Source organism: Equus quagga, chromosome 5, assembly GCF_021613505.1.
Source record: "Equus quagga isolate Etosha38 chromosome 5, UCLA_HA_Equagga_1.0, whole genome shotgun sequence".
Taxonomy (NCBI): Eukaryota; Metazoa; Chordata; class Mammalia; order Perissodactyla; family Equidae; genus Equus; species Equus quagga.
In genome coordinates this window covers 41935832-41959841 of record NC_060271.1, presented here as the reverse complement: position 1 = coordinate 41959841, position 24010 = coordinate 41935832, and the positions used below count along the sequence as shown (strand labels likewise).

The following is a 24010-nucleotide window of genomic DNA, read 5'->3' as shown; positions in this document are numbered from 1 at the left end:
TTTGTTGTTATTTGTCTCCCTGCTCTGGAATGCAACCTCTCCCAAAGCGAGGAATTAGCTGTTTCATTCACTGCTGTCCCCAGCACCAGAACAGGGAGCTAGGCTCCTGCTACCTTTCTGTCCTGTCATTCTTAGCATGTGACTTCCAATCTCACAGTCACCTCATGAGCCAAGAGAGTTGCTGGAGTCCCAGCTGTCATATCAGCATTCTAGGCAGGAAGCAAGGAGTAGCTGGAGGAAGAATGTGGAAAAAGCACATGCCAGCCACCTGTCTCCCTTTTCATCAGTTTTACTTGACAACTTCTGCTTACATCTCATTGGCCAGAACTTAGCCATGTGGCCGTCTTTAGCTGCAAAGAAAGCTTGGAAATGTAGTGTTACAGCTGTGTACATTGCCACACTGAATAAAATCAAGGGTCTGTTACTAGAAAAAGGAGAAAAGGATATTGGGTAGGCCAGAAGGCTCAATTGAACACCATGTCTTCCTTCTTCGTATATTCAGGACGCTCAGACTTTTCTACAGGAGGATGTTAGGGGCCCACTTTTTAAAAATATAGGCAAGTTTAACATGCCTGCCGTTTTGTTTTATAGACTTCACTCATTATATTTCTAAGCCACCAAGGGCACAATTTAATATAAGAGAAGAGTAATAAAATAAAGCAGCAGATTGATTTTTTTAATGTCTAAAATCTAATTTAAAAGAATGTTTTTAAGGAGAAGAGTGAACTCCTTGAAGAATAAACTCCTGGTCTCTGTGGGTCTCCCTGCTTTATCCTTAGATTGTAACGCAGTTCAGGCTTTGTTTAGATCCTATGTGCCAGGCACGGTGCGGGAGAGGGGGATGGAATGGTCTCATGGAGGAGAATGCTGGTTTGTTGATGCTCCGAGTGGGGCCGTAAGGACCTTCCTTAGCTGCTGGAGCTGTTACCAGTGACGTGTTTTTGAGCAATTTTCTGGGCGTCTTGAAGTCACTCAATGATTTGTATAGATCCCCTGAGTCCTGCTGAGAATTTTTCACCTTTTAGACTTAATATTAAGCAAAACTCTTAAAGACAAGAAAAAGAAATCCTGGCTTTGCTCTCAGTGTTTTGGTCCTTAAAGACATGTGTCATCGGACGTCCAAATGGGGCCTGGGATCCATTTCAGTTTCGGGCCCAGTCTTTAGAGGCCACCATTCCCACTCCAGAGGGGGTGTGGACGACTGGACGAACACGCAAAGGAAGAGGCAAGTGACAGTTTGCAGCGATTAGCTCAATAACTGTTTTGAGGAAGTAAGAAAATGCAGCACATTTGAGGTTAGGGAAAGAAGGTGTTTCAGTGGTGGGTGTCTCGTGAGCATCACCCAGGCGTGGAGGAGCAGGGGCTTGCCTCTCCCTCACCCCCAGCTGACTGGAAGGACCTTTATGGAGAGGACTCAGGGAGCAGGCACTTGTCCCCCAGGGCCAGGGACGAAATGGCCTGGGGCTCAACTCCCACCTGAGAAATCTAAAGGTGGGGAGGGGGCGCCTGGCTATGTGGCCCCTGGCGGTGACATCCTTTCCCTGACAGCCAGTCTAAGGTGGGAGGTTCTGGGGAGCAGGTGTGGGTCTTGGAGAGTCTTAGATCTTCGCAACAGGCGCCTGGAGGAGGAAGGCAACCTCAGAGGAAGGGGTCTGATCTCTGAGGGCCGGGGTGGAATTACAGATGACAGAAGACCAGCCAGAGAAGGTGTTGCCCCTGGAATCAGAAGGTCAGCAGGTGTGAGCGCTTCTCCAAAGCGCCTGGTGTGATAAGCTTGAAATACCTGCTGAGCCTGGGGAGCAGCGATGCCAGCGCACAACCTCCCAGTCCACGTAAAACGCAGATGTCCCCTTGTTGTGTCTTCTTCCAGCCCGGCTGCCATCCTGGAGACTACAGCCAGCAAGCTGAGGACGCACCCGCGGAGAAACGGTGTCCCAGCCCCTCCCCACCAGGAGCTGGGGTGGGGTGGGGAAAAGCTGTAACTTTGGGGTTTTGACTATTACAGGAGAGTCGACATTTTAATCCCAGGTGGAGAGAGAAGCCAGGAAAGTCATATTTCGCCCTTAGATTTGGTCCAAGGGTGGAGCTGGAGCATCTTGGCAGGTGTGAACCGGCAGCGGGGGAAGATGAAGTTGTTCTCTTTTGTATCCAACGAGCCCCCTTGTTCACCAACTACACACAAAAGCTTTGCAAAAAAGTCAGAGTTGGTCTGTCAATTGCGGAAAAGCACAATCAGCACATGCATTAATTAGGGCTCCATTTACACTTCCTGCCTCACCTCTAAATACTAGTTCTTCTAACGGCTGCACTCATTGGAATTCTATTTGTAATCTGGATTTCTTCAAGTACCTGGGAGCCTCGCTCTAACATTACCCAACATCCTGAAACTTAATACAGATAAGCGCATTTGGGGCCTCATCCATGAGGGGCTTAATTCTAGAAGAGTTGGGAGAACATCATTGTCATGTTACACAATTGCACGGGTTCTGGGAGTGCCGTGCTCCAGAGACCCTGGTGTGTGTTTGAATTTCACATGCCTTTAATTTGTAACAGGGACTCACAGGAACTCAACATTCTTCCGTGCTGGACTGACAATTAAGGCCAAGTGTCTGACTTAAGCTAACACACAATTTTCCTTTACACTAAAGTTGCAGCTGGACAGGCGTCGTTGAGGAGTCAAGAAGGACACAGAAGTGGAGACAAGATCTGGACCCTTGAAGGGGTTCTGTTTTTGCTGCGTAGACATTGATTGCTGTCCCACCTCTGACAGGTGTGAGCCTCAGGGATAAACCTCCATGTGTCTAACCTTCCCCGTACACACACTGGCTTGTCCTTATCCCCAGAGACAGGCCAGCATCCTGGGTTAAGTGACACCACACAAGCCAAGCCCCTCTTAGCTCCTCAACCATGGGATGCTGTCCCAATGTGACTGTTTTGTTCTTTTTAGTGATTTTGTTTTTATTGAGATAAAGTATATATAACGTAACACTTCTCACTTTAATCATTTTTAAGAGTACAATTTGTTAAGTATTCATAATGTTGAGTAACCATTACCACAATTCATTTCCAGAACTTTTCACATGTTCCCAAACAGAAACTCTGCACCCAATAAACAGCAATTCCCCATTTCCCCCTCCCTCTGCCCCTGGCAACCACCATTCTACTTTCTGTCTCTATGAATGTGCCTATTTTAGGCATTGCATATAAATGGAATCATACAACGTTTATCTTTTTGTGTCTGGCTTCTTCCACTTATAATGTTTTCAAGTTTCATCCATGTTATAGCATGTGTTAGAATTTCATTCCTTTTTGTGGGTGAATAATATTTCATGGTGTGGATATACCACATTTGTTTATCTATTTGTCTGTTGACTGACACTTGGGTTGTTTCCGCCTTTTGACTGTTGTGAATAATGCTACTGTGAACGTTGGTGTACAAGCATCTGAGTCCCGGCTTTCAATTCTTTTGGATACATACCCAGGAATGGAACTGCTGGATCACACAGTAATTCCATGTGTAACTTTTTGGGGCACCTCTAAATTATTTCCCACAGCAGCTGCACCATTTTACATTCCCACAAGCAACGCATGAGGGTTCCAGTTTCTCTACATCCTTGCCGACTCTTGTTATTTTCCCTTTTTTGTTTTTTTGTTTGATTATAGCCATTCTAGTGAGTGTGAAGTGGTGTCTCATTGCGGTTTTGATTTGCATGTGCCTAATGACTAATGATGTTGAGCATCTTTTCATGTGCTCATTAGCCATTTGTATATTTTCTCTGGAAAAATGTCAAAGTCCTTTGCCCACTTTTGAATTGAGCTGTTTGGTTTTTCTTGTTGAGTTGGAAGAGTTCTTTACATATTCTGAAAATCAATCCCTAATCAGACATATGATTTGTGAATATTTCCTCCTATTCTGTGGGTTGTCCTTTCAGTCTCCTGATACTGTCCTTTGATGCACAACCAAATGTGACTATTTGCAAATGTAAAAAATAATAAGTGGTCTGACAAAGATCTGCCAGCTAACAACTATGTTATATTAGTTAATTCATCCATTTAACCAACAAGTATTAAGAAGAACCTCGTGCTGGTTGCTGGGGAGGGGTTTATGTTCATGGGATATAACAGCCACCAGACAGCTCACCTTCAAAGTGTTTATAGTCCCGTTGACAAGACGCTTCCCATAAAACAGAGAGGCTGGAAAACAATAACAACGGATGTTTGTGGTTGTCCCAAACGTGTGAATTCCAGCTGATATGACAGAGTGCTCCAGCATCAAGGGAGGTTGGTCAGGGAAAGCGACACAACTCTTGTCATCACCTGGCCCAAACGACACAATCAGATTTCTCACCAGCAATCAATACATCCACCACCACAGTAGATGCTGTGTGACATCTGAGTTAGCAAGAACTCGAGAACGTTAACTCTAGCTGTTATAACATCCCCAGCTCACTTGGTCCCTTACCAGGTCAAGGTTATATTCTGGGGGAGAGTTTCCACGTGCCTTTGCGACAGACGTGAAGGCATCACCAGTCCCCCCCTTTCGTGGAGGCTGCACCATCAAATCAAATCACAGAAAATTTTTTTATTGAGCACCTATTTTAGTGACCTACTTTAGGTCTTGGGTGCCCTGTTTGCTTAATCTTGATTTTAAAATAATAATGAGTTATTTACTGTTACATATAATTGAATTTAATGAAATTAGATCTTACAAAACAAAAACGTTAAAAGGCAATTATTTACATGGTCAAAAGAGTCTATATTTTTGAAAGGCTTCATCTTAAATTCTTATGAAGACATTTTCTAACACAGATAAGATGGGGTTATAGAAGCATGAAATTCCTGGATGATGGCAGCAGAAACCCTCATCACAGAAGGGTCCAGGGCCTGGGATTGGAAAGCCAATCAGAAATCACAGTTGTCGAAATGATCATATAAGTACATGGGGGAAACATGATTTCTAAATGATTAGTATAAATTTTTGCATTATGTATTGCTTTTCAGCCGCATTTCTGTTATTTAAGGCAAGCTACGCTCATACTTCAGGGAGCCTAATGCCACTGACTTGACTTGACAACTGTCCCTATTTGAAGCCTGCCTCCTGTATGAGAGTTTAAGGTCCCTGAGGGTAGCTATGTCTCCTGGTTCCTCAAACACCTTCTTCAAGATTGAGGGGACCTACTGGCTTAAGCCAAAAGCCTGGCAGCATCCCTGATTCTTCCTCCCCCCTCATCACCTACACCTAACCCATTAGCATATCTTGTCAATTTCCTCTCCTGAGCCTCTCTCCACAGAATACAGGTGCCCCTGTGTGTTAACCATGTGTTTGTTTCTGATGCTTTGACAGTCGGGCCTTGCTGACCCTTGAGGGACTGCCCCTCCCAGGGCCAGCCAACTCCTAGAGATAGGAAATGATTCACCCTGAGTGTGCCTTTCATATGCAAACCATCCAATCCAGAACCCACATCCCAACCCCTCCTCTGTCAGGCTCTCGAACTCAGGGCTGTTGTCCACCTGCCCTCATCACCAGGTAACAGACAATTCGGGGGCAGCCCCTATGCCTTGGAGCCTGGTGATACTATTCACACTAACCAATACTTACCTGCTTACCCTGCCTTGCCTGTGCCTTCCCACGGAAGCCACAAGAAAGGCGCTTCCCCACATTTCCCTTGGTTCCTTCTGCTCATGGCTGACCCTGGTACCCCGCCTTGGCACTGTGTGGGTGGTGTGCCGTGCCCCCTCTTCTTGGGAACTGTGAGAATTTCAAAACACCCTGGAGTTTTGCCACTAGCCAGTCTGGACCCTTTGATAACCCCCATCCACTCAATGTGCCTCTCCTCTAGGCCCACGGCCCAGGAGCCCAGGGGACTTCTCCAAAGTGAAAACTGGTCTTGTCACTCTCTTATTTAAAATTCCCCAGAGCCTTCCATTACAAATTAGAATCAGATCCACCTTCCTCGCCACGGCCTACAAGGCCCTGTGTGTCCCAGCTCCGTGACCTATTCTTGGGCTGTCTCTTGCTTAGTGCTCCAGCCGCACTGGCCTCCTTTCAGTTCTTCAGAGATGCCAAGCTATTTCCTGCCTCGGGGCCTTTGTATGTGCTATTCTCTTGGCTTGGAACATCCTTCCTCCAGCTCTTGCACAACTGGGCTCTCTCCCTCTAGTGTCAGTCAAATGTCACCCCTTGGAGAGACTTTCCTCCGTTATTCTGTTTTATTTTCTTCATCTCACTTGTCACTCTGTAATTATTCTTTTACTTGTTTATTGTCCATCTCCCCACCACACCCCCCCCAACTTGGAGTAGACTATAAGCTCCTTGAGAACAGGCACCTTGTTTGCAGCCAAGTCCCCTGAGTCTAGCACAGCCTGGCGTGTGGTATTGGATGAACGAATGAGGAGTACCTTACCTGTATCTCCAGGACTGGAGAAGGGAGGAGTGGAAGGGGCTTATGAGTGCCCAGTTGTCCCCTGCTGTGACCCTGCAGCCACTTGGGAGCTGCTGGCTGACCAGAGGCTCCCAAACTCCTGGCCCGAGACCAGGCTACTGCAGCGTCAGAGCCGGGAAAGGCAGACAGTGTCTGCTTCCTGGAGAAGCCAATGAGAAGCCAGCCTCCGTGTCTTGAGGTCCTGCTGACCACCACGTTTCCCCTGCAAGCATACCCCATCCTTCCCCCAGACCCCAGGCTTACCCATTGCCTGCTCCAGAAGCTTTGCTGTCCCCAGGCTGCGTCTCCACTTGGCCTGAAGGATCTGATGCAGCTTTTGCTGGTGCAGAGATGTCTGGGTGGCTGCCAGCACTTTTATCTTTTCATTTCTTCTGCCAGCCAAGAGCTTTTCCCTGCTTTTGCCTCTTGAAGCTGAAGGCAAGAAATGTTGACCTTGAGTACAGGTGTCTGTTGCTTTGTTACTCAAGGTCCTCTGTCCTGGTTCCCGTCCAGGCCAGCTGCTCCCCAGTGTCCTCTCTTCTTTTCCCTTGACCCCTTGTCCCCTGGGCAGCCTCAAAACAAAATTTGGGATTTTTTCTGAGATCTAGCTCAGGCAGTAGTAGCACTGCGAGTTTTCCCATTTTGCCCAAGGGAACCAACGCACCTCTTCAGATTGTAAGTGGCCACTTGGAGAAAATATTCCTGGAGTCATCATAGCCACGTGCGGAGCAAAGGGGACTTAAGCACTTAAGCTTGGTGGCTCTGGCTCCCCACCTGGCACCATATTCATTTGACAAACATTTTTTGAGGGTCTGCTGTTTGCCAGGCATTGGTCTTCCAGGGTCTGTCCCACTGGACCGGGTAGGGACTTTGGTCACGTCACTGTTGCATAGTCATCCAAGTAGATGTTTTTGGAGTACACACTTTGTTGACAATTCAACAAAGTATGCTGGGACAACTGATATCCACACGCAAAGGAATGATGTTGGACCTCCTACCTCTCACATCGTGTACCAAAATTAAGTAAAAATGCATTAAAAGCCTAAATGTAAGAGCTAAAACTATTAAACTCTTAGAAGAAAACACGGCATAAATTTTCATGACACTGGATGAGGCAAAGCCTTCTTAGATATGACACCAAAAGCACAAGCAATGAAAGAAAAAATAGATAAATCGGATATCATCAGAATTAAAAGCTCTTGTGCTGCAAAGGACACGCTCAAGAAAGTGAAAAGACAACCCATAGAATGGGAGAAAACTTTTGCATTCGTATACCTGGTAAGGGACATGTATCCAGAATATACGAAGAATTCTAACAACTCAATAACAAAAAGACAACCCAATTGAAAAATGGGCAAAGACTCTGACTAGACATTTCTTCAAATAAGATCGACAAATGGCCAATAAGCACATGAAAAGATGCTCAATGTCATGAGCCATCAGGAAATTGCAAATCAAAACCACAATTAGATCCTACTTCAGCCTCAAGAGAATGGCTATAATCAAAAAGTCAGATGATAACACGTATTGGTGAGGATGTGGAGAAATAGGAATCCTTGTACATCGTTGGTGGGAATGTAAAATGGTACAGCCACTGTGGAAAATAATCTGGCAATTCCTCAAAAGGTTAAACATAGAGTTAGCATATGACCAAGCAATTCTACTCCAGGGTATAACCCCAAGGGAAATGAAGACATATGTCCACACAAAAACATGTACACATACATTTGTAGCAGCATTATTCATGATAGCCAAAAAGCGGAAAGAACCCAAATGTCCATGAACTGACGAGTGGATAAGGAAAACGTGGTGTATCCATACAATCAAATATTATTTAGCAATAAAAAGGAGTGAAGCACTGATACATGCTACAATATGGACGAACCTTAGAAACATTGTTTATGCAACAAACATGTGTCTATATAACACATATATAACATACGTGTGTCTATATAACATACATATACACAAAGGCCACATATTGTATGATTCCACTTACACGAAATGTCCAGAATCAGCAAATCTACAGAGACAGCAAGCAGACTGGTGGCCTAGGATTGAGAAGGTTGGGAGGAAATGTGGAGTGACTGCTAATAGGTACAGGGTTTCTTGTTGGAGTGATGAAAGTGTTCTAAATTGATTGTGATGATGGTTGCACAACACTGTGACTATGCTAAAAATCATTGAATCGTACACTTTAAATGGGTGAATTGAACAGTATGTGAATTATATCTCAGTAAAGCTGTTATGAAAAATTCATGTGATAAAGATCCTGGACAATTAAGAGGTTTGAGAAGCTACAAACTTATAATTTGTGGCAGGCAAAATAATGATTCCATAAAGATGTCCAGGCCCTAATGTCTGGAATCTGTGAACATGTCACCTTACATGGCAAAAGGAACTTGGCAGGTATGGTGAAGGGTCTGGACTCTGAGATGGTGAGTATATCCTGGATAATCTGAGGATAATCCAATCTAATCGTGCAAGTCCTTGAAAGCAGAGGCCCTTCCCCACTGGGTCAGAGAGATGAAGCTGCAACAGAAGGAGAAGAGACTGAAAGCATTCTGCCTTCCCTGCCGGCTTTGAAGATGGAGGAGGGGGCTACAAGCCAAGGAACGTGGTAGTGTCTGGAAACTGGGTATGGCCCTCAGCTCACAGGCAGCAAGGAAACAGGGATCTCAGTCCTCAAATCGCAAGGAACCCAATTCTGCCAACACCCAAATGAGCAAGAAAAGGGCTCCCCTAGAAAGGAATGCAGCCCTGTGACCCCTTGCTTTAGCCCAGTGAGACCCACATCGGACTTCTGATCTATAGGACTATAAGATAACACATCTGCATTGTTTAAGCCACTAAATAGTGGTAGATTTTTATGGCAGCAATAGAAAACTAATACATAGCTACTTTATGTAGACTTTTAGAAGCCTATGTTAAAAAAAAAAAAGAAGAGTTCTGAGCTTTCTCATGTCTGGGGATAAAAAGACCTACTTGTGGTTGAAAATCCACAGCGCCTGTTCTCTCCTTCCCCCCGACCCCATGCAGAAAGCAAAGAGTGAGCGAGTAGTAGAGCTGACTTAGTGAGTGGTGCCTGAAAATAGAAACTGCAACGTGATTTTATTTCTAACTCTGCAGACATCTCTTGTGAGTCATTCATCGCTCTGGGTCTCACTTTCCATGTCTGTGAAGCAGGCTGAGGTAACCCTGACTCCTGCCTAGCCCGCAGTTTAGGAGGAGGAAAAATAGCTTCACGAGGAGAGCTCCAGGGTGCTCCTTGACAAGTGTGGGATAAGCCACAGACACAGTTCGGGTCACAGGACCCCCAAGGGGCATCTTTCTTCCGGCTTCCTTCAGAGGGTTTGGGGCACACGCAGATCCTTGCGATGTGGCCTGGCATGTCTTGCAGCTACTCTTAGTGCAGAAATGAGAAAAGCTTCAGGTAGGCAAATGTGCTGAAGCCACTCACAAGGCCCACACGCACGAGGTTTTAGATTTTGGGGGGCAATACTCTCACACCTGGATAAGACCAAATTGTTTTCATGATGGAAAGAAAGCAAAACAATGGTCCGGATCAGACCAGAAGGTACAGAGTCGGGGGGAGACTGAGATTGGCACTCAGGTGAGGGAGGAGGGCAGAGAAATGAAAACATCTCCATGATGTGTGGGAGTGGAAGAAACAGCGAGGAGAACAGCTGTGACACCTAGGCTCATTTCACGTCAGTCCTCAAAACCCACCCCACCTAAGTGACACCTAAGGGGACACACACATTTTCTTAATAAGCTGGTTGCAGTTGACTTGGCTTTGGGATATTTTAAAAGATGGCCTTGTGATGGCTGCACAGGGATCTGGGGAAAGTCCCCTTGCCTCATCTGAGTCTCTGCGCGCCTGACTCCTCCCATCTCCCTAGGCCCCAGTTTACATAGTTGTGTGGGTGCCGGGTGCACCCAGGGTTATGGAGCATGAGAAGGGCTCTCGGCCGAGAGTCCTGGCATCGCCCAGTCCGGTTCTGCTGGCCCCTGCCCTAAACCCTCCTGCCTACTTGCAGCGTGGAGGCAGCCCAGCGGGCACCTAGCTCCTTGACCCTCTGCACAGGTCTCACCCAGTATGGCCCAAATCCTTTCTGAGGCCCAGCAGCCCGCTACAGGCCCTCAGATGGCCCCTGGCCTTGGTGATATGGGGGCCCAGCCCCCTCAGCTCTCCAGCTTTCCTGGAACCCTCTTGCCCAACATCCTGTGTGCTAATCACACCTGTTGGCTCCACTTAGTTCTGCTTGCCACCGCCAAGTTCCCTCTGCTGGTTGCCAACGCCCCTAGCTCGATTGGAAGCTTCATGAAATAGAAAGCTGCTATAAATTTTCTCTCTCTGGTGAGACTCCCCTCTCTTTGGCGGCCCAGCGTCAGCAGAGGTGACCATGCATTCATTCTCCGGGGTGGGAGGAAGGTGGGTCTGGAGAAGGGACACATCTAAGATGCCCTAGGAGTAGGGAGGTCCAGGAGGTGGCCCTGGGTGGTCTGGCTGGTCAGTGCAGCAGTGGCCCTGCGTTAACAAACCCACAGTCACTCAGGGCTTCTGAGAGAAAGGGCCACGGCAGTAAGGAACAGCTGCCTCCCTAATAGCTGAGGCCCCACTGGGGGCACTGACAGCACCGTAGGGCTGGGAGAAAAGTGGGCACAAGGTTGCTGCAAGATGAGGGTCACACACTGCATGATAAAGGTAGGAGCGGGTAAGAGGATTGTCCTGCCATCCACTGAGTGCCGTGAGAGGCAGCTGACCATTTTATCTCATTTATACACCTCACCGCGCCCTACAGAGAAGGCCTTATTCCCATGTACTATATTTCTATTAAAGCCGCACAGGTGCAAGCTACCGTTTCCCGAGCACTTATCAGAGGCCAAGATAACCCCTGAGGCGGGTACTCCCATCGCACCCATTGTACAGATGAAGAGAGTCTCAGGTTAGCGTCTTCAAGGTCACAGGGTGTAAGCAGAGATTTGAAGCTGTCTGGTGGAGGCGTGGCAATAGTGTGCTCCCGGGACACCTCGATCACTACTTGTGAACGCTGAAAATGGGATGAAGTAAGCCGCTGGTTCTATAGATGGAGAAAAGCGAGGCCTGGGGAGGTCAGGTAACCCGTTCCAGGTCCCACAGCTGATGCCAGGTCCTGGGGAGGAGCCAGCAACCCGGCTCCAGGTTTCCTCCACGACACAACTACTTTCCTGGGCCACTTCTGGGGCCCTCGTGCGTCGCAGAAGACAGCCCCTACTATGTACAGCAAAACGCAGGGCCGGAGAGAAGGGCTGCGGCTGCGAGGGAGGCGGGCCAAGTGCCCGCCCACTTCACTCGGAAGTCCCGCCGACCCACGCGAACCAAGGAATCATTCGCTAGGCCCCGCCTACTACCCCGGCGACCCCGAGCTAGGGGGCGTGGTCTCGCCTGCACCTCCGCCTCCGTCTCCGCCGCGCGCCCCTCGCCCCCCTGCGCGCGCACCCCTCGCCAGGGGCTCCAGTGCGCGCGCGCCACGGCGCCGGTGTTCTGAGGCCTGGGCCGGTGGGGCCGCGGAGCTCCGGACACTCCTGCGGCTCGGGCTGGGCAGGGAAGGGGCAGCCGGACTGGCCTTGGCCTCGCGCCCTCCCCGCTCGCGCCCCCGGCTCGGCGGGCGAAACCCGAGCGCGCGTCCAGCGCGGGGCCGCGTGACGCGCACCTGTCGGGCAGGCCGCGCCCGCGGAAGAGGATGCGCGGGGCCCGCGCCTGGCCCGCGCCCGGCCCGCAGCGCCGCGCCGCCCGCAGCGTTTCCCGGAGAAGCGGCCGGCTCTGACGGGCGAGATGAAGTAAGCTGCCTCCCCCTCTCTCCACGGCTCCTCTGGCCTCGGGCGTCGTTTCCAGCCCAACAGCGGCCGCGCGCCCGCGCTGGGCCGGCCCAGGTCGGTGGGTCGGGCGGCCGGCCCGGAGGCTGGCCACGCGCGGCTGCAAAAGCCTCGGGCATTTGCTGGAAGGTGTCACCTCGGCCACCACCCAGCTCCCGCCGAGCTCGGGCCCCGGCCGGGCAGAGCCCGCCCCGATTCCCAAGTCGTCCACTTCCTCCCTGCGGATGCGGGCGGCAGGAGGCAGCCCGGCCCTTGGAGGCTGGTCCAGATCAGGGTCTGAATTCGGGAGTTCAGTTCAATGAGAGGGGGAATTCAGGGCTTTTTTTCTGAGATCTGCTTCATCTTTGGCATTTGCCTTCGGGTTCCAATCAGCGTTTCCAATGCACGCATCCAGGGAATGGTGTTCCAGAAGTGAGCTGTCTGCATCCCTGCAAAGCAGCTCGCTCAAACTTGAATGTTTAGCCGGAAATGAGAACTTGTGGAAAAAATCATAAGCCTAAGCTCCTTGTCGACCCCCCATTCCCCACGCCAGGCCGTGGCTCCTGAGACCCAGCAAGTGAGGCAAAACTGATGAAAGTGGGCGTGTTTTAAATTATGTTCTACGTTCTCTGCAGCCATGGATGGCTGATGGATATTTTGATCTCATGAGGCTAATCTTTTGGAAAGTTTTAGGAGAGCCTGAGATAAAAATGCTCGGTGTTTGGCCTGAACAGAGCTCAGTTTTCAGTGCTTTGTGTAACTTTCTTTGAGGTCCACGATTGCTCAACCAGTAACCGCTCTGGGCAAACATTAACGTTATTTTTATCCAAAGACTGGAGTTCTGCTGAGTGACTCTTCCAGTCAGGTGGCCTTTTAAAAGGGAAACCAAGGGGCACCTTTGGTCCTCTGTGGTCTTGTCGCTTCTCACTTTATTGATGGAATTTGAATGAGGCAAAATGTGGCTGAGTGTCCCGGGCTTCACCCTGGGTTGGGCCGGGCCAGGCCCTAACCCAGGGGCAGAGCAGGGAGTCTGGTTTTGCTTTTTGCTGCCCTGAGTTGGGAGCCAGGTGACAGTTTGTCCAGGAGAGTTCTCACCTCCATAGCCTCCCAGAGTATTTTCACAGCCATAATCTGTGTTTTTTTTGCCAGACATTAACATGAGGTGGATGACCCCCATTTTACAGCTGGAAAAAGGCCCTGAGCAGTTGAGTGGAAGGCCTAGGCCTACAGAGTTGGGGGTCTCCTCTTTACCCCGTATTCTTTGGACCACATGATAAACCCCTCTAGGGCTGGGCTGGGGACTCTAACCAACTCAGCGTTATGTCCCTCTGGTTTTTCCTCTATAACTGGAAGGTCTTGAAGCTGTCGATGGAGCTACTCCTTGGCATGTTTTCTGTTGTGGGATGGTTGACTGATTTTGCAGCAGTTCCAAGAAGCTAACAAGAAAAGTCCCTTTATTCATGATGCCATTGGTTTAATGATAGAAGCTCACGCTTCTTGGGTGCTTACTGTATGCCAAAGCATCGTGCCAAGTGCTCTAGATGGATTATCTCATTTTGTGCTTCTTATCGACTTGTTTTTCCGCTCTGTGGTTGAGGTACAGAGAGGTTAAATAACTTGTGTAAGGTCACACAGCTACTAAATGGGAGAGCAAAGATTTGAACTCAAGTTCTCAACTTAAACAGTTCTCCAAGAAACTAGCCACGCTCTCCTCCCCCCACCCCCCGGGGCCTTCCAGTTTTAGCAAAGCAACTCAGGCTTAAACGCAGGTCTTCATGACGTCAGAAGGAAGGAGAGTGAATCACTGTTAGGCGAAGTGGACACGTGAGGCCGGGGTCATTCACTGCAGTGAGTGTTCAGGGCAGCTCGACCTCAGGGGGCAGAGCTGCCTGGCAGCTTGGCCAGCTTACGTGAGAGAAATAGCCCATCTGTTTAAACCACTGTGGGTCCACGCCTTTGGAGGAGCAGTCAGTGTCCGCACTTAATACCGTGTTTTAGATTTTGCCCTATGGGGTTGTCGTCACTCATTTTGCAGGAAGGTGGGAGGTGAGCGTTGGAGCCAGTCTGCCTGTATTCAGATCCCGTCTCCTCTAAGCCGCCCGCCTCTCGGTGAGTTACTTTGCCTCTCTGCACCTTAGTGTCCTCCCTACTCGTTCTAAGATGAGGCTGCTAATAGCACCTGCCTCACAGGTTGTGGCGAGAATTAAATGGCACGGTACGTGTCAAGCTCTTAGCCTCACATTTGGCATGTAGTTAAATACTTTATAAACACTTCTTCTTATTAATGGTGTTGTTGCAAGTAGTAAGCCGCTGCCACTGCGTGCTGTGTCACAGTGCTGAAGTCACCGTTAGAGATCTATTCCTTTGTGCTGTCATTCAAATCCGGGTAGCTCATATACGAGTGACAGTGGTCTTGTGCAAATGGGATGTACTTGTTCATTCAGCACATATTTATAGTGCGCCTTCTGTGTACCAGGCCCTATTTTGGATACTGGAGATATGCAGTGAACAAAACACAAAAACCCCTGTCCTTATTGGCACTTACATTCTAGAGGGGAGAGGCGACAGACTATAAACAAAGTAAATATACTTGTCACATACAGTATATTAGAAAGTGATGTGTGCTATGGAGAGAAGTAAGGCAGGGGATGAAATGGGGGTGGCAGGTTCACAGTTTCACACAGAGTGGGCTGAGAAAGCCTCACTGACAAGGTGACATTTCGGCAAAGAATTGAAGGTAGTGAGGCAGTGAACCATGTGGACATCTGCGGGGTAAAGTAGGTCAGTCAGAGAGAACAGCAAGTACAAAGGCCCTGAGGCAGGAGGATGGGTGGCTGGAACCTAGACAGGGGCAGAGTAGCAGGAGAAGAAATCAAAGAGGTAACAGGCCAGAATGTGTAGACCCTGCAGACCACTGAACAGAGGAATGACTTGACCTGACTGATGCTGTGAAAAGATCCCTGTGATCCCTGTGAGGCAAAGACAGAAACGGGAGCCAGTTAGGTGGTTCCTACAGTAACTCCGACAGGGGTGATGGTGGCCAGGACCGAGTGGAGTGGTGGTAGGTGGTGAGAAGCAGTCATAGTCTAGGTAAATTATGAAGACAGAAACTATAGGATTTGTTGACAGACCGAATGACTCCAAGGTTTCTGGCCTGAGCACCTGGAAGGATAGAGTTCCCATTTACTGAGGATGGGGAAAATCTGCATTTGGAGCAGGTTGGGAGATAAGTCAGTTCAATTTTGAACACAGTAGGTCCTCTATACATCCAGCTAATGATGTCCGAATAACAGTTGATTCTATGAATCTGGAGTTTAGGGGGAGAAAGTCCAGACTGGAAATAAAGACTTAGTGTGTAGGCAGTTGTGTGCTGGTGAATGTTTAACAACTAACTTTGCATGGGGTGGGGAGCATTTGCCAATACCTGAGATAAGTATTCCCGTGCTGGCCAGTTCAAGGACACCATTGTAGAGTATCCTCACCTTACGGATACAATAGATGTAAATAAAGTCAAGAGCATACGTAACAGCAAAATGTAGTCAAATCATTAGGCATTGATGAGTTTTGAGGGTTTATTACCTTTGTTTTTAATATAACTTATTTGGTTATAAATTTGTATCATTTGGCTTTTAATAATGGCACTGTTTAACAACTGTCTTGAAAAATTCTGGGAAATTTAGCGGTCCAATCTTGTGCGCAGGTATGAGGTGGCTCCAGCACTCCATTTGGGGCATAGGGACCCAAGACGGGTATCTAAAGAGGTGATGGGAATAAGGATTCTCCGAGATTAGGGAGGAAAAAGGGCGCTAGAGCCTGTGATCTCGTGGCTTTTGTGTCCAGTCTAGCCCTGAGGGGAACGAATGCAGATGACAGTTCTCTGAAGAAGGGTTTGACTTGCTTCTGCGTGGGTGTGTTTGGCACACATGGACCAGAAGAAGAAGGAAAGAGTGCAGGAGAGATACTTGAGTTTGTGATTGTAGAAGGGACTGGGCACATCCCCTTGTACTTTAGCTAGAGATGATCTTAGTTTGAACTCTTGTTTTACTCCCACATATTCTTTTAAAAATTCCAAGCTAAGGGCCAGCCCAGTGGCGTAGTGGTTGGGTTCACACACTCTGCTTTCTCAGCCCAGGGTTCATGAGTTCGGATCCTGGGCGCGGACCTATGCACTGCTCATCCAGCCATGCTGCGGTAGAGTCCCACATACAAAATGGAGGAAGATTGACACACATGTTAGCTCAGGGACAGTCTTCCTCAAGAGGAAAGAGGAAGATTGGCAACGGGTGTTAGCTCAGGGACAATCTTCCTCACCAAAAAAAATAAAATAAAGTAAAAAATTCCAAGCTTATAGGCTGTCATTTGAAGAAAATTTCCCTTCTTCCTTCATGCCTTGCAAATAGAAGGCAGAGGTCAAAGGTGCCGGTGCTGTGTTGTGAAAGAGCCCCAGCCTCTGACGTTCACCTGCCTGCTCCTTTCTCCCACCCTCGTCTGCTGGGAGTCGAGGACCAGAGCTGCTCCTCCAGGCTCACCGGAAGCCACTGTGCCGCCGGCGTGCCAGCACTAGCTGGCTCAGCTAGGACGCCAGGCACGGCTGCATGGGTGCTCCCCACATCTTTCTCTTCCCCTTGGGCAGAAACAGAGACTGGAACCCCGATTCTGACCCAGGCCCTCTGGCTGGCCAGGTCAGTGTTCACAGCTTGGAGGATGTTAGCAGAGCCGCAGTTTAACAGGTGAGCCTCCCAGGAGGTCTCTCAGCCTGGAGTTGGGGGCAGTGAAAGGGGCCCTGGATGTGGACACGTGCCCAGCCAGCCCTGACCCTGCGCTGAGCCTGTTGGCTGATCGTCTTTGTGGCTCCCTGGAGGATGCCCCCCAGCACCGCGTTTTGTAGTCTTGTGTATTTCCAGCAAGTATCTGGATTAAGAATTGTTGTAAATGAGATTGTGTCCTCCACACACTGAAGTTAGAGCATCAGAAAGTTTTACCCTAAGTTCTGGAGGGCACCCGGTCACGCCCCTTGCTTCATGTTTTCGTCCTCTACCCCTGCCCTGCCGCGTTGGCCGCAGGCTCTGCGCACTTCACTGCCCTTACAGAAAGGCCGCGGGCGTCTCCCTGAGCCAGAGAGGTTGTCTGTCTCCTTTCCCTGGACACTAGGCCTTAGACGCCTTCCCGGGTGAGGGAGCTGAGGCCCAGCGAGGGTGAGCGAGTGTTGGAGGCCGGGCCTGGAGAAGACTGACCACGCGCTCCAGTTCACAGTCTCACACGCTGTCCTTCCGTCCCGGAGCTTCTCAAACTTTTCACGAAGGGTTTTCTTAGTTATTTATTAAAAATAGAAGCGATTTATAGCAGCATCAGCCCTTGGAATGCCACTTCCGTGCTTTGGGCTAGCTTCGAGGATGTAATTTTAGAAGAGTTATTTCACAAGCCCATTCTTCTCAGAGCAGAAGGGAGGCGGGTGAAGCGCTTCAGAAAAGCCTCCGAAGCAGGGCCTCGCAGCAGGAGAGCGGTGTAGACCGCAGGAGTGGGGGCGCGGAAGGCTGGAGCCGGCTGGCTTCCCTGTGACCTCATCTCTGCTCCAGGGGCCGGCTGGGCCCTGCTCTTGCCTTGGACGCCACTGGGCCTCTCCGGGCCTGGTTGGTTCCCTGTTGGGGCCGTGGGGAGGATAACCATGCAGTCTCCGTGCTCGAGGGCGGGGCGTGAGCGTTAGGTAACTATGGGGTGCTGCCAGGGGTGCTGCCTGCAGGGCCGGCTCTGGAGCCCCGGAGATCCGGGAACTGCAGTTCCTCTTGCCGCGATGGCGTCATGCCACCCCTGGGGGCCAGGAGCCACTTTACGGTGGGTTAACTTAATTAGCTAACATTCGGATAGGGTTTTTGTCACATGTATCCCCTCAGCTAATCTCGACCCCCCCCCCCCCCGCCCCATTTAGTTTGGTGGTATTAGCCCCGTTTATAGATGAGGAAACGTGCTCCCAAGCTGACTAGGTGACTTAATTAGGTCATACAGCTGGGAGGTGGCTCTCAGCCCGGGTCCTCTGACCCAAATGCCATGTTCCTCTAAGGAAGCTACAGTGACGGGGGGCTCGAGCTTTGTGACTCGACAGTCGGCTTCACCTACCAGTTTCCTCATCTGTAGATTGGGCATCGTTGCTGAGCCCCCTTCACAAAACTGTTTTGAGGAAAGATTCAGACAGTGCCTGTGAATCCTCTGGACACGCTGACGACTCGGTAAACGCTGGGTGTTTTTATTAGGCTCTCAGTAGTTAGTCTGCTGTTGCAGGGGGATGGGCAGGTCTAGAGCATTCGAGGCTGGTGGGAAATACTCATGTTTTGACCTACCGAGTCAGAAGTTCAGTGCCTGGAGAAGCGGGTAGGAGGCCAGGTGTGTGTATTTTGAAAAACCCTCCAGTTGATCTTGATGCCCCCCTCTGGTGGGAGCCACTGCTCAGTAACCCAGAGTCTGCTCCTCAAACTGTGGCTTTGAATGAGCTGTCAGCACCTCAGGCCCCTACCTCCTGGGCCCTCTGCATTAGAATCTGCATTTTAAAAAGATCCCCAAGAGATTTGTATGCACGTTGAAGTTTGAGAAACACCGTTAAGGTTAAAAAACATGGTATTAAAGGGGCCGGCCCGGTGGTGGTGAAGCGGTTAAATTCACACGTTCTGCTTCGGTGGCCCAGGGTTCGCTGGTTCAGATCCCGGGTGCGGACATGGCACTGCTTGGCAAGCCATGCTGTAGCAGGCGTCCCACGTATAAAGTAGAGGAGGATGGGCAAGGATGTTAGCTCAGGGCCAGTCTTCCTCAGAAAAAAGAGGAGGTTTGGTGGCAGATGTTAACTTAGGGCTAATCTTCCTCAAAAAAAAAAAAAAACACAAAAAACACATGGTAATAGAAAGACGAAATGTGCACACACACCACCCACACGGTTTAGGAAAGAGTTGTTGCCTGGTTATTTAGCACCACAGAGTAAGCAACCACGTTACAACAACTGATGTTGCGGATTTGTACTTGTTTAAAGGAATTCTGGGGATGTAAGCAATAGGGGATGTAAGCAATAGGTAAGAGCAGCTAACCTGAGCACTGGGCACCTGGAACAGCACTGGTCAGGGAAGACTGCAGCAGACTTCCGAGTCAGCACGGGGTTAAATAGAGGGCCGGCATCGGAGTTCAGGCCAGGCAGCCATCCATCATGGCTTCCTGCAGTCTTCTGGCTGGGGGTAGAGGTGTGGGCCCTTGGGGCTCCCTCTCCTGCGCCAGGCGCTCTGAGGTTCCTGAGCTCCTCCCCTTGTACCAGGCACGTCCGGAGCCCTGGCCACAGTATCCCGTCAGGAGCTCTGAAATGCAGCTTGCCAGCTGGCGGCTCCTCCTTCTCCAGGCTGTTCTCTGGGCTTCACATTTCTTGCTGCCTCTCTCCCGCACTGACCTTGCAGCTTTTCCTTCCCTCCAGACAGGGGCAGTTGCCACTTGTGAAAGAAATGCTCGGCCAAGGACAGGGATTGGAAAGCAGGAAAAGAAAGTAGAATGGTCCTGTGGTCCATTTGTGGATTTAGGGGGGAGAGCCGATAAAGGGAAAGTGGAAGAAGGCTTGGAGGCCACTCAAGTGGTCCCTTGATCCTCCAGTTAAAGCTCCAATAGTGGAAATGTCTGGTGTCCTGTGGCTTCTGCTGCAAACACTGTTGTTGGATCCTCTTCTTGGTTTGGCCAGTAACTGGGGCCATCTTGGGGATGGACCACAAGAGACATGAGGAAGAGGCAAAGGGAAAGTGGAAGGAGGGGCTCTGATGTCAGAGTCGGGGTAGCTCTGGTCCCTCGATGTAGGGGATGATATAGGGATGCAGGAAGGAAACCTGGCCAGGTCTGCAGAGCCTTTTGTAGATTCGTGTTATCTCTTAAATCTCAATTTCCCTATCTGTATAGCAGCCTCATTGTTGAGGATTTTGTTAATTCTTTATGTGGTGGAATGCCTGCCATATAATAGGTGCCAAATCAGTAATCTTAGTTCCTTCTTCATGACTCCCTCCCGTGCCCTAGGCTGGGCCCCACTTCCCCCATCAACTTCTGAGAGCCCCGTCGTCGCTGGCATGATTCCTTTCCTCCTCACTTCCTCTACCTTTCCCTCCAAGCACTGGCCTTGCTGGGACATTGGAGAATGGGAGAGCCGTGGGGTAGGAATTGGCACATCAAGCCCTACAGCCTTGATCAGAGCAGAAGTCCAGAGAAAGCAAATCCTCTGTGCGTTTGTGACAGGTCCGAGGCCTCTCGCCTTTCGAACTGTCAGCTGCTTCAGATTAGGCTGAAAACCAGCCAAGGTGTTCAGCTTCCCTCAGGGAGGCCCAGCTTGCAATGGCCACGTGTCAGCCCAGGAGGCAGGGAGCCTGGTACCTGTCTGGCTCCCCCACCTTCTCGCCATGGAACCTTTACCTGCCTGAGCCTCAGCTTTTCTGTCTGCAAAAGGGGGACCCTAATAGTACCCACTCCACTGGTTCTTTTCAGGGTTCTTGTCTAGATTCAGTGAGATCTAATGCACAGAAGTACTTAGTTCTGTGTTTGGCACATGCTAGCATTCAGTAGTCATTGCTATTATTAATATCCTGTAATAAGAGCCACCACTTATATAGTGTTTAATAGGTGTTAGGTGCTGTCCTAAGCATGTTATAAATATTAACTCATTTTATCTCTATAACAGCCCTATGATGTAGGTACCACTATTACCTGTGTTTGAGATGAGGAAACGGGGGTACAGAGAGGTTAAATAACTGTCCGAAGTCAAACAGCTAGTAAGGGGTTGAGCTGGGATTCAGACTCAGTCAGTTGGTTCCAGAGTCTGTGTTTTTACTCATTGTGCTGTGGCAGTTATTAGTGGTCATTTTGTGATTGGAGCCCAGTAAACATAAGAAAAGCAAAAAGAGAAGTGAGAGGAGGTGGTCACAGTTCCCGCCATCGTTTAAGGTCCTGCTACCATTTCTGAGCTGCCCTGGTGGTCGAGGCGACCTGTGCCCATGGATGAGACTGGCCTTGCTCGTAAAGTGGACAGCTCAAATCCCATGCAGTCCCATGGGCCTCCCTGGTGGCTTGTGTCACTTTCCCATGCTCCTGCAGCAAAATGGTCCGTCTCTAGCAAGTGGCCTACCCCATTCCTGGGCATGGGCCCTGTTCACAGGGCAGGCTTCCTACCCACTGGCTTCCTGGCACAGGAGCCAAGCTGTTGAGGGAGGAGGGGGAAGCTGTGGTCCTAGAATGTTTTTCTGAGGAACACTTGGCTGTTTCTTGCCAGGCAGGAAATGTTTGTTGGCCTAGAAGTGAATTTACCCCCACATCACAGCCACCTGAGCCGTGTCTGATCTTTCCTTCTTCCTTGTCTGTCTTTCCCAGGCACCCAGGCTTTTGGAAGATGCTCACAGTGGCAGTTTGCATGGCCCTTCTGGGCTGCCTGCAGGCCCAGGAGCACCAGGGACATGTCTCCATAATCCTGCTGGGAGCAACTGGGGACCTGGCCAAAAAATACTTATGGCAGGGACTATTCCAGCTCTACCTGGATGAGGCAGGGAAGGGCCACAGTTTTAGCTTCCATGGGAGTGCTCTGACGACCACCGAGAAGGGCCAAGAGTTCATGGCCAAGGTCCTGGAGTCCCTGTCCTGCCCCAAGGACGTAGCACCCCCTCGCTGTGCTGAGCTCAAGGATCAGTTCCAGCAGCTGAGCCAGTACCGCCACCTAAAGACGAGTGAGGACTATCTGGCTCTGAACAAGGACATTGAGGCACGGGTCCAACGCGAAGGCCTCTGGGAGGCTGGCAGGATCTTCTATTTCTCGGTGCCGCCCTTCGCCTATGCAGACATTGCCCGTAACATCAACAGCAGCTGCCGTCCAGGCCCAGGCGCCTGGCTGCGGGTTGTCCTTGAGAAACCCTTTGGCCATGACCTCCTCTCAGCCCAGCAGCTGGCCACAGAACTTGGGAGCTTTTTCCAAGAAGAGGAGATGTACCGGGTGGACCATTACCTGGGCAAGCAGGTGAGCTTCAGCCAGGAGCCTGCCAGGTTGGAGTGAGCTGGGCACATGTAGACCCCATCAACAGGGCCACACCACTAACCACGGAATTAGGCCTGAAGGCACCGTGAGATCTGAGCTCCCGTGGTGGTCTTGAAGGTGGGCAGGAGGTGAGAGAGCAAAGGAAAAGTGGTGAGCAGCAAGGGCCAGACTGCTTGCCCCTTGTCCCTGTGTCCAGCCGCTTATTCTCTTGTGCATCCTGTCCTCTTTGTTTCCAGCCAGGGTCTGGGTCCTGCAGCCTCTGCAGAGGTGGCCCCGAGACTCTAGTATCTGGGCCTGGCTTCCATTTGAGCCTGCTGTGGGAATGCAGTTAACCTTCTTATTCCATACCTACCTGCCTTGTTTCAATATCTTTTTCTTCCTGAGTTCTGTTTTGAGCCAGAAGGCTGGTAAGAAGGTCTTAAACCTGAACAGGGACCCTAAGTCCATGCTTCTTAGGCCCTGTGACAGAGGATGGGGCCGACCTCCTGGGGGATGCAGGTCAGCTGGCCAGTTCACTCTGAACGTGCCCTCTAAGCCCCTCAGGACATCTGTTTCCAGAAACCCCAGCAAGAAGGTGCACCTGTATTCTTGGGCCCCACCATGCTGGTGAGCCAGGGCCACGTGGGTGGGCAGCACCTAACCATCTGGGACAGAGGCATTGCTTTCCATCCAGCGCCATGTGGAGTTGTCGTATTCCCAGAGAGTGGTCCTTAGACCAGTGCCTGTCCTGGGAAGGTTTTTCCCTTGTTTATGGGAAATGAGAAGAAAATGCTGAATGTATTCCATTTGAAGCTTTTCTTGCTCTATTTTTGGTGTTAAAATGTCTTTCTCTTATTAAAAGTCGATGGTAATAGAAGAGAAATAATCTTAACTATTTTCTTTCTTGGCAAAATAAAAAGCCGTAACCCTGTGGAGGTCACTTAAAAGTTCCTGGAGTCCTCACTGGGCTGTGAAGCTCTGGAGTCAGGGACCGTTGTTCCAGAGAGCGTCTTCTCTGAGCAGGGAGTAGAGAGGTTTTGGGCCCTTCCTAGGAGTCAAGATTCCTTCTTCATCCTGAGAAGAGCCTTGCAGCACAACCAGTCTCCTTTCCTGGCAGGCCGTGGCTCAGATCCTGCCTTTCCGAGACCAGAACCGCAAGTTCTTGGATGGCCTGTGGAACCGGCACCACGTGGAGCGGGTGGAGATCATCATGAAGGAGACGGTGGATGCAGAAGGTGCGTGAGTGGTCCTGCGCTCCGAGGCTCCTCAGCTCCCCCCACCCGCCGCGCCGTGTCTGGTGAGGTGTTGGGCCCCGCAGGGCTGGAGGATCAGCCCGGCCTCTGCGCCTTGGCCAGTGCTTCCCAGAGGGGAGTTTTTGCAGGTGTCTTTCTCTAGGGCCTGCTGTGTGCAGCTCTGGACCGTGCTAAACTCCAGGGTGCCTGCAGGCACACCCGAAATAGTCACTGCTGCCCTTGGGGGAAACAGGTGGTCCAGGTACGTAAACGTGCCCCAGATGCTGGAACAACTGGCAAGCAGTGAACGCCGGAGGTTAACCTGGGTTTCACCAAGTCAGTGTGGTGGAGACCGTCAGCGCGGCCTGAGGGCTCCTCAGACTTTCCTGCTTGCACAGGCGGCACCCTCTGCCTCGAATGCTTCTCCTCGTCTCCTCCTCACCTTCCGATCCCTCTCGTTCATTAGTTCTCAGCTCAGTTGTCACTTTCTCTGGGAGCCTCTGCTGGCCGTCCTG

General features: G+C 50.3%; 1 protein-coding gene and 1 long non-coding RNA gene across 3 annotated transcripts in view; one reads left to right on the top strand and one right to left on the bottom strand.

The window, feature by feature from the left end:
* Positions 1 to 1022: 1022 nt before the first annotated feature.
* On the bottom strand, positions 1023 to 6841 carry LOC124239376 (uncharacterized). Its single transcript, XR_006888616.1, has 3 exons — positions 6687 to 6841; positions 4142 to 4317; positions 1023 to 2185 (listed from the first exon to the last, which is right to left on the bottom strand). It is a non-coding gene; the product is annotated as an uncharacterized LOC124239376 (long non-coding RNA).
* Positions 6842 to 11880: 5039 nt separating this feature from the next.
* The window catches only part of H6PD (hexose-6-phosphate dehydrogenase/glucose 1-dehydrogenase), a 32144-nt gene continuing 20014 nt past the window's right edge, over positions 11881 to 24010 (top strand). The window contains exons 1-4 of one of the 2 annotated variants that reach the window (XM_046661174.1): positions 11881 to 12245; positions 14296 to 14369; positions 21630 to 22266; positions 23381 to 23498. In XM_046661174.1, the coding sequence (XP_046517130.1) occupies positions 21649 to 22266; positions 23381 to 23498 (736 nt within the window). In that variant the 5' untranslated portion in view covers positions 11881 to 12245; positions 14296 to 14369; positions 21630 to 21648. The remainder of the gene's footprint in view (positions 12246 to 14295; positions 14370 to 21629; positions 22267 to 23380; positions 23499 to 24010) is intronic. The other variant, XM_046661173.1, reaches the window with a different exon arrangement.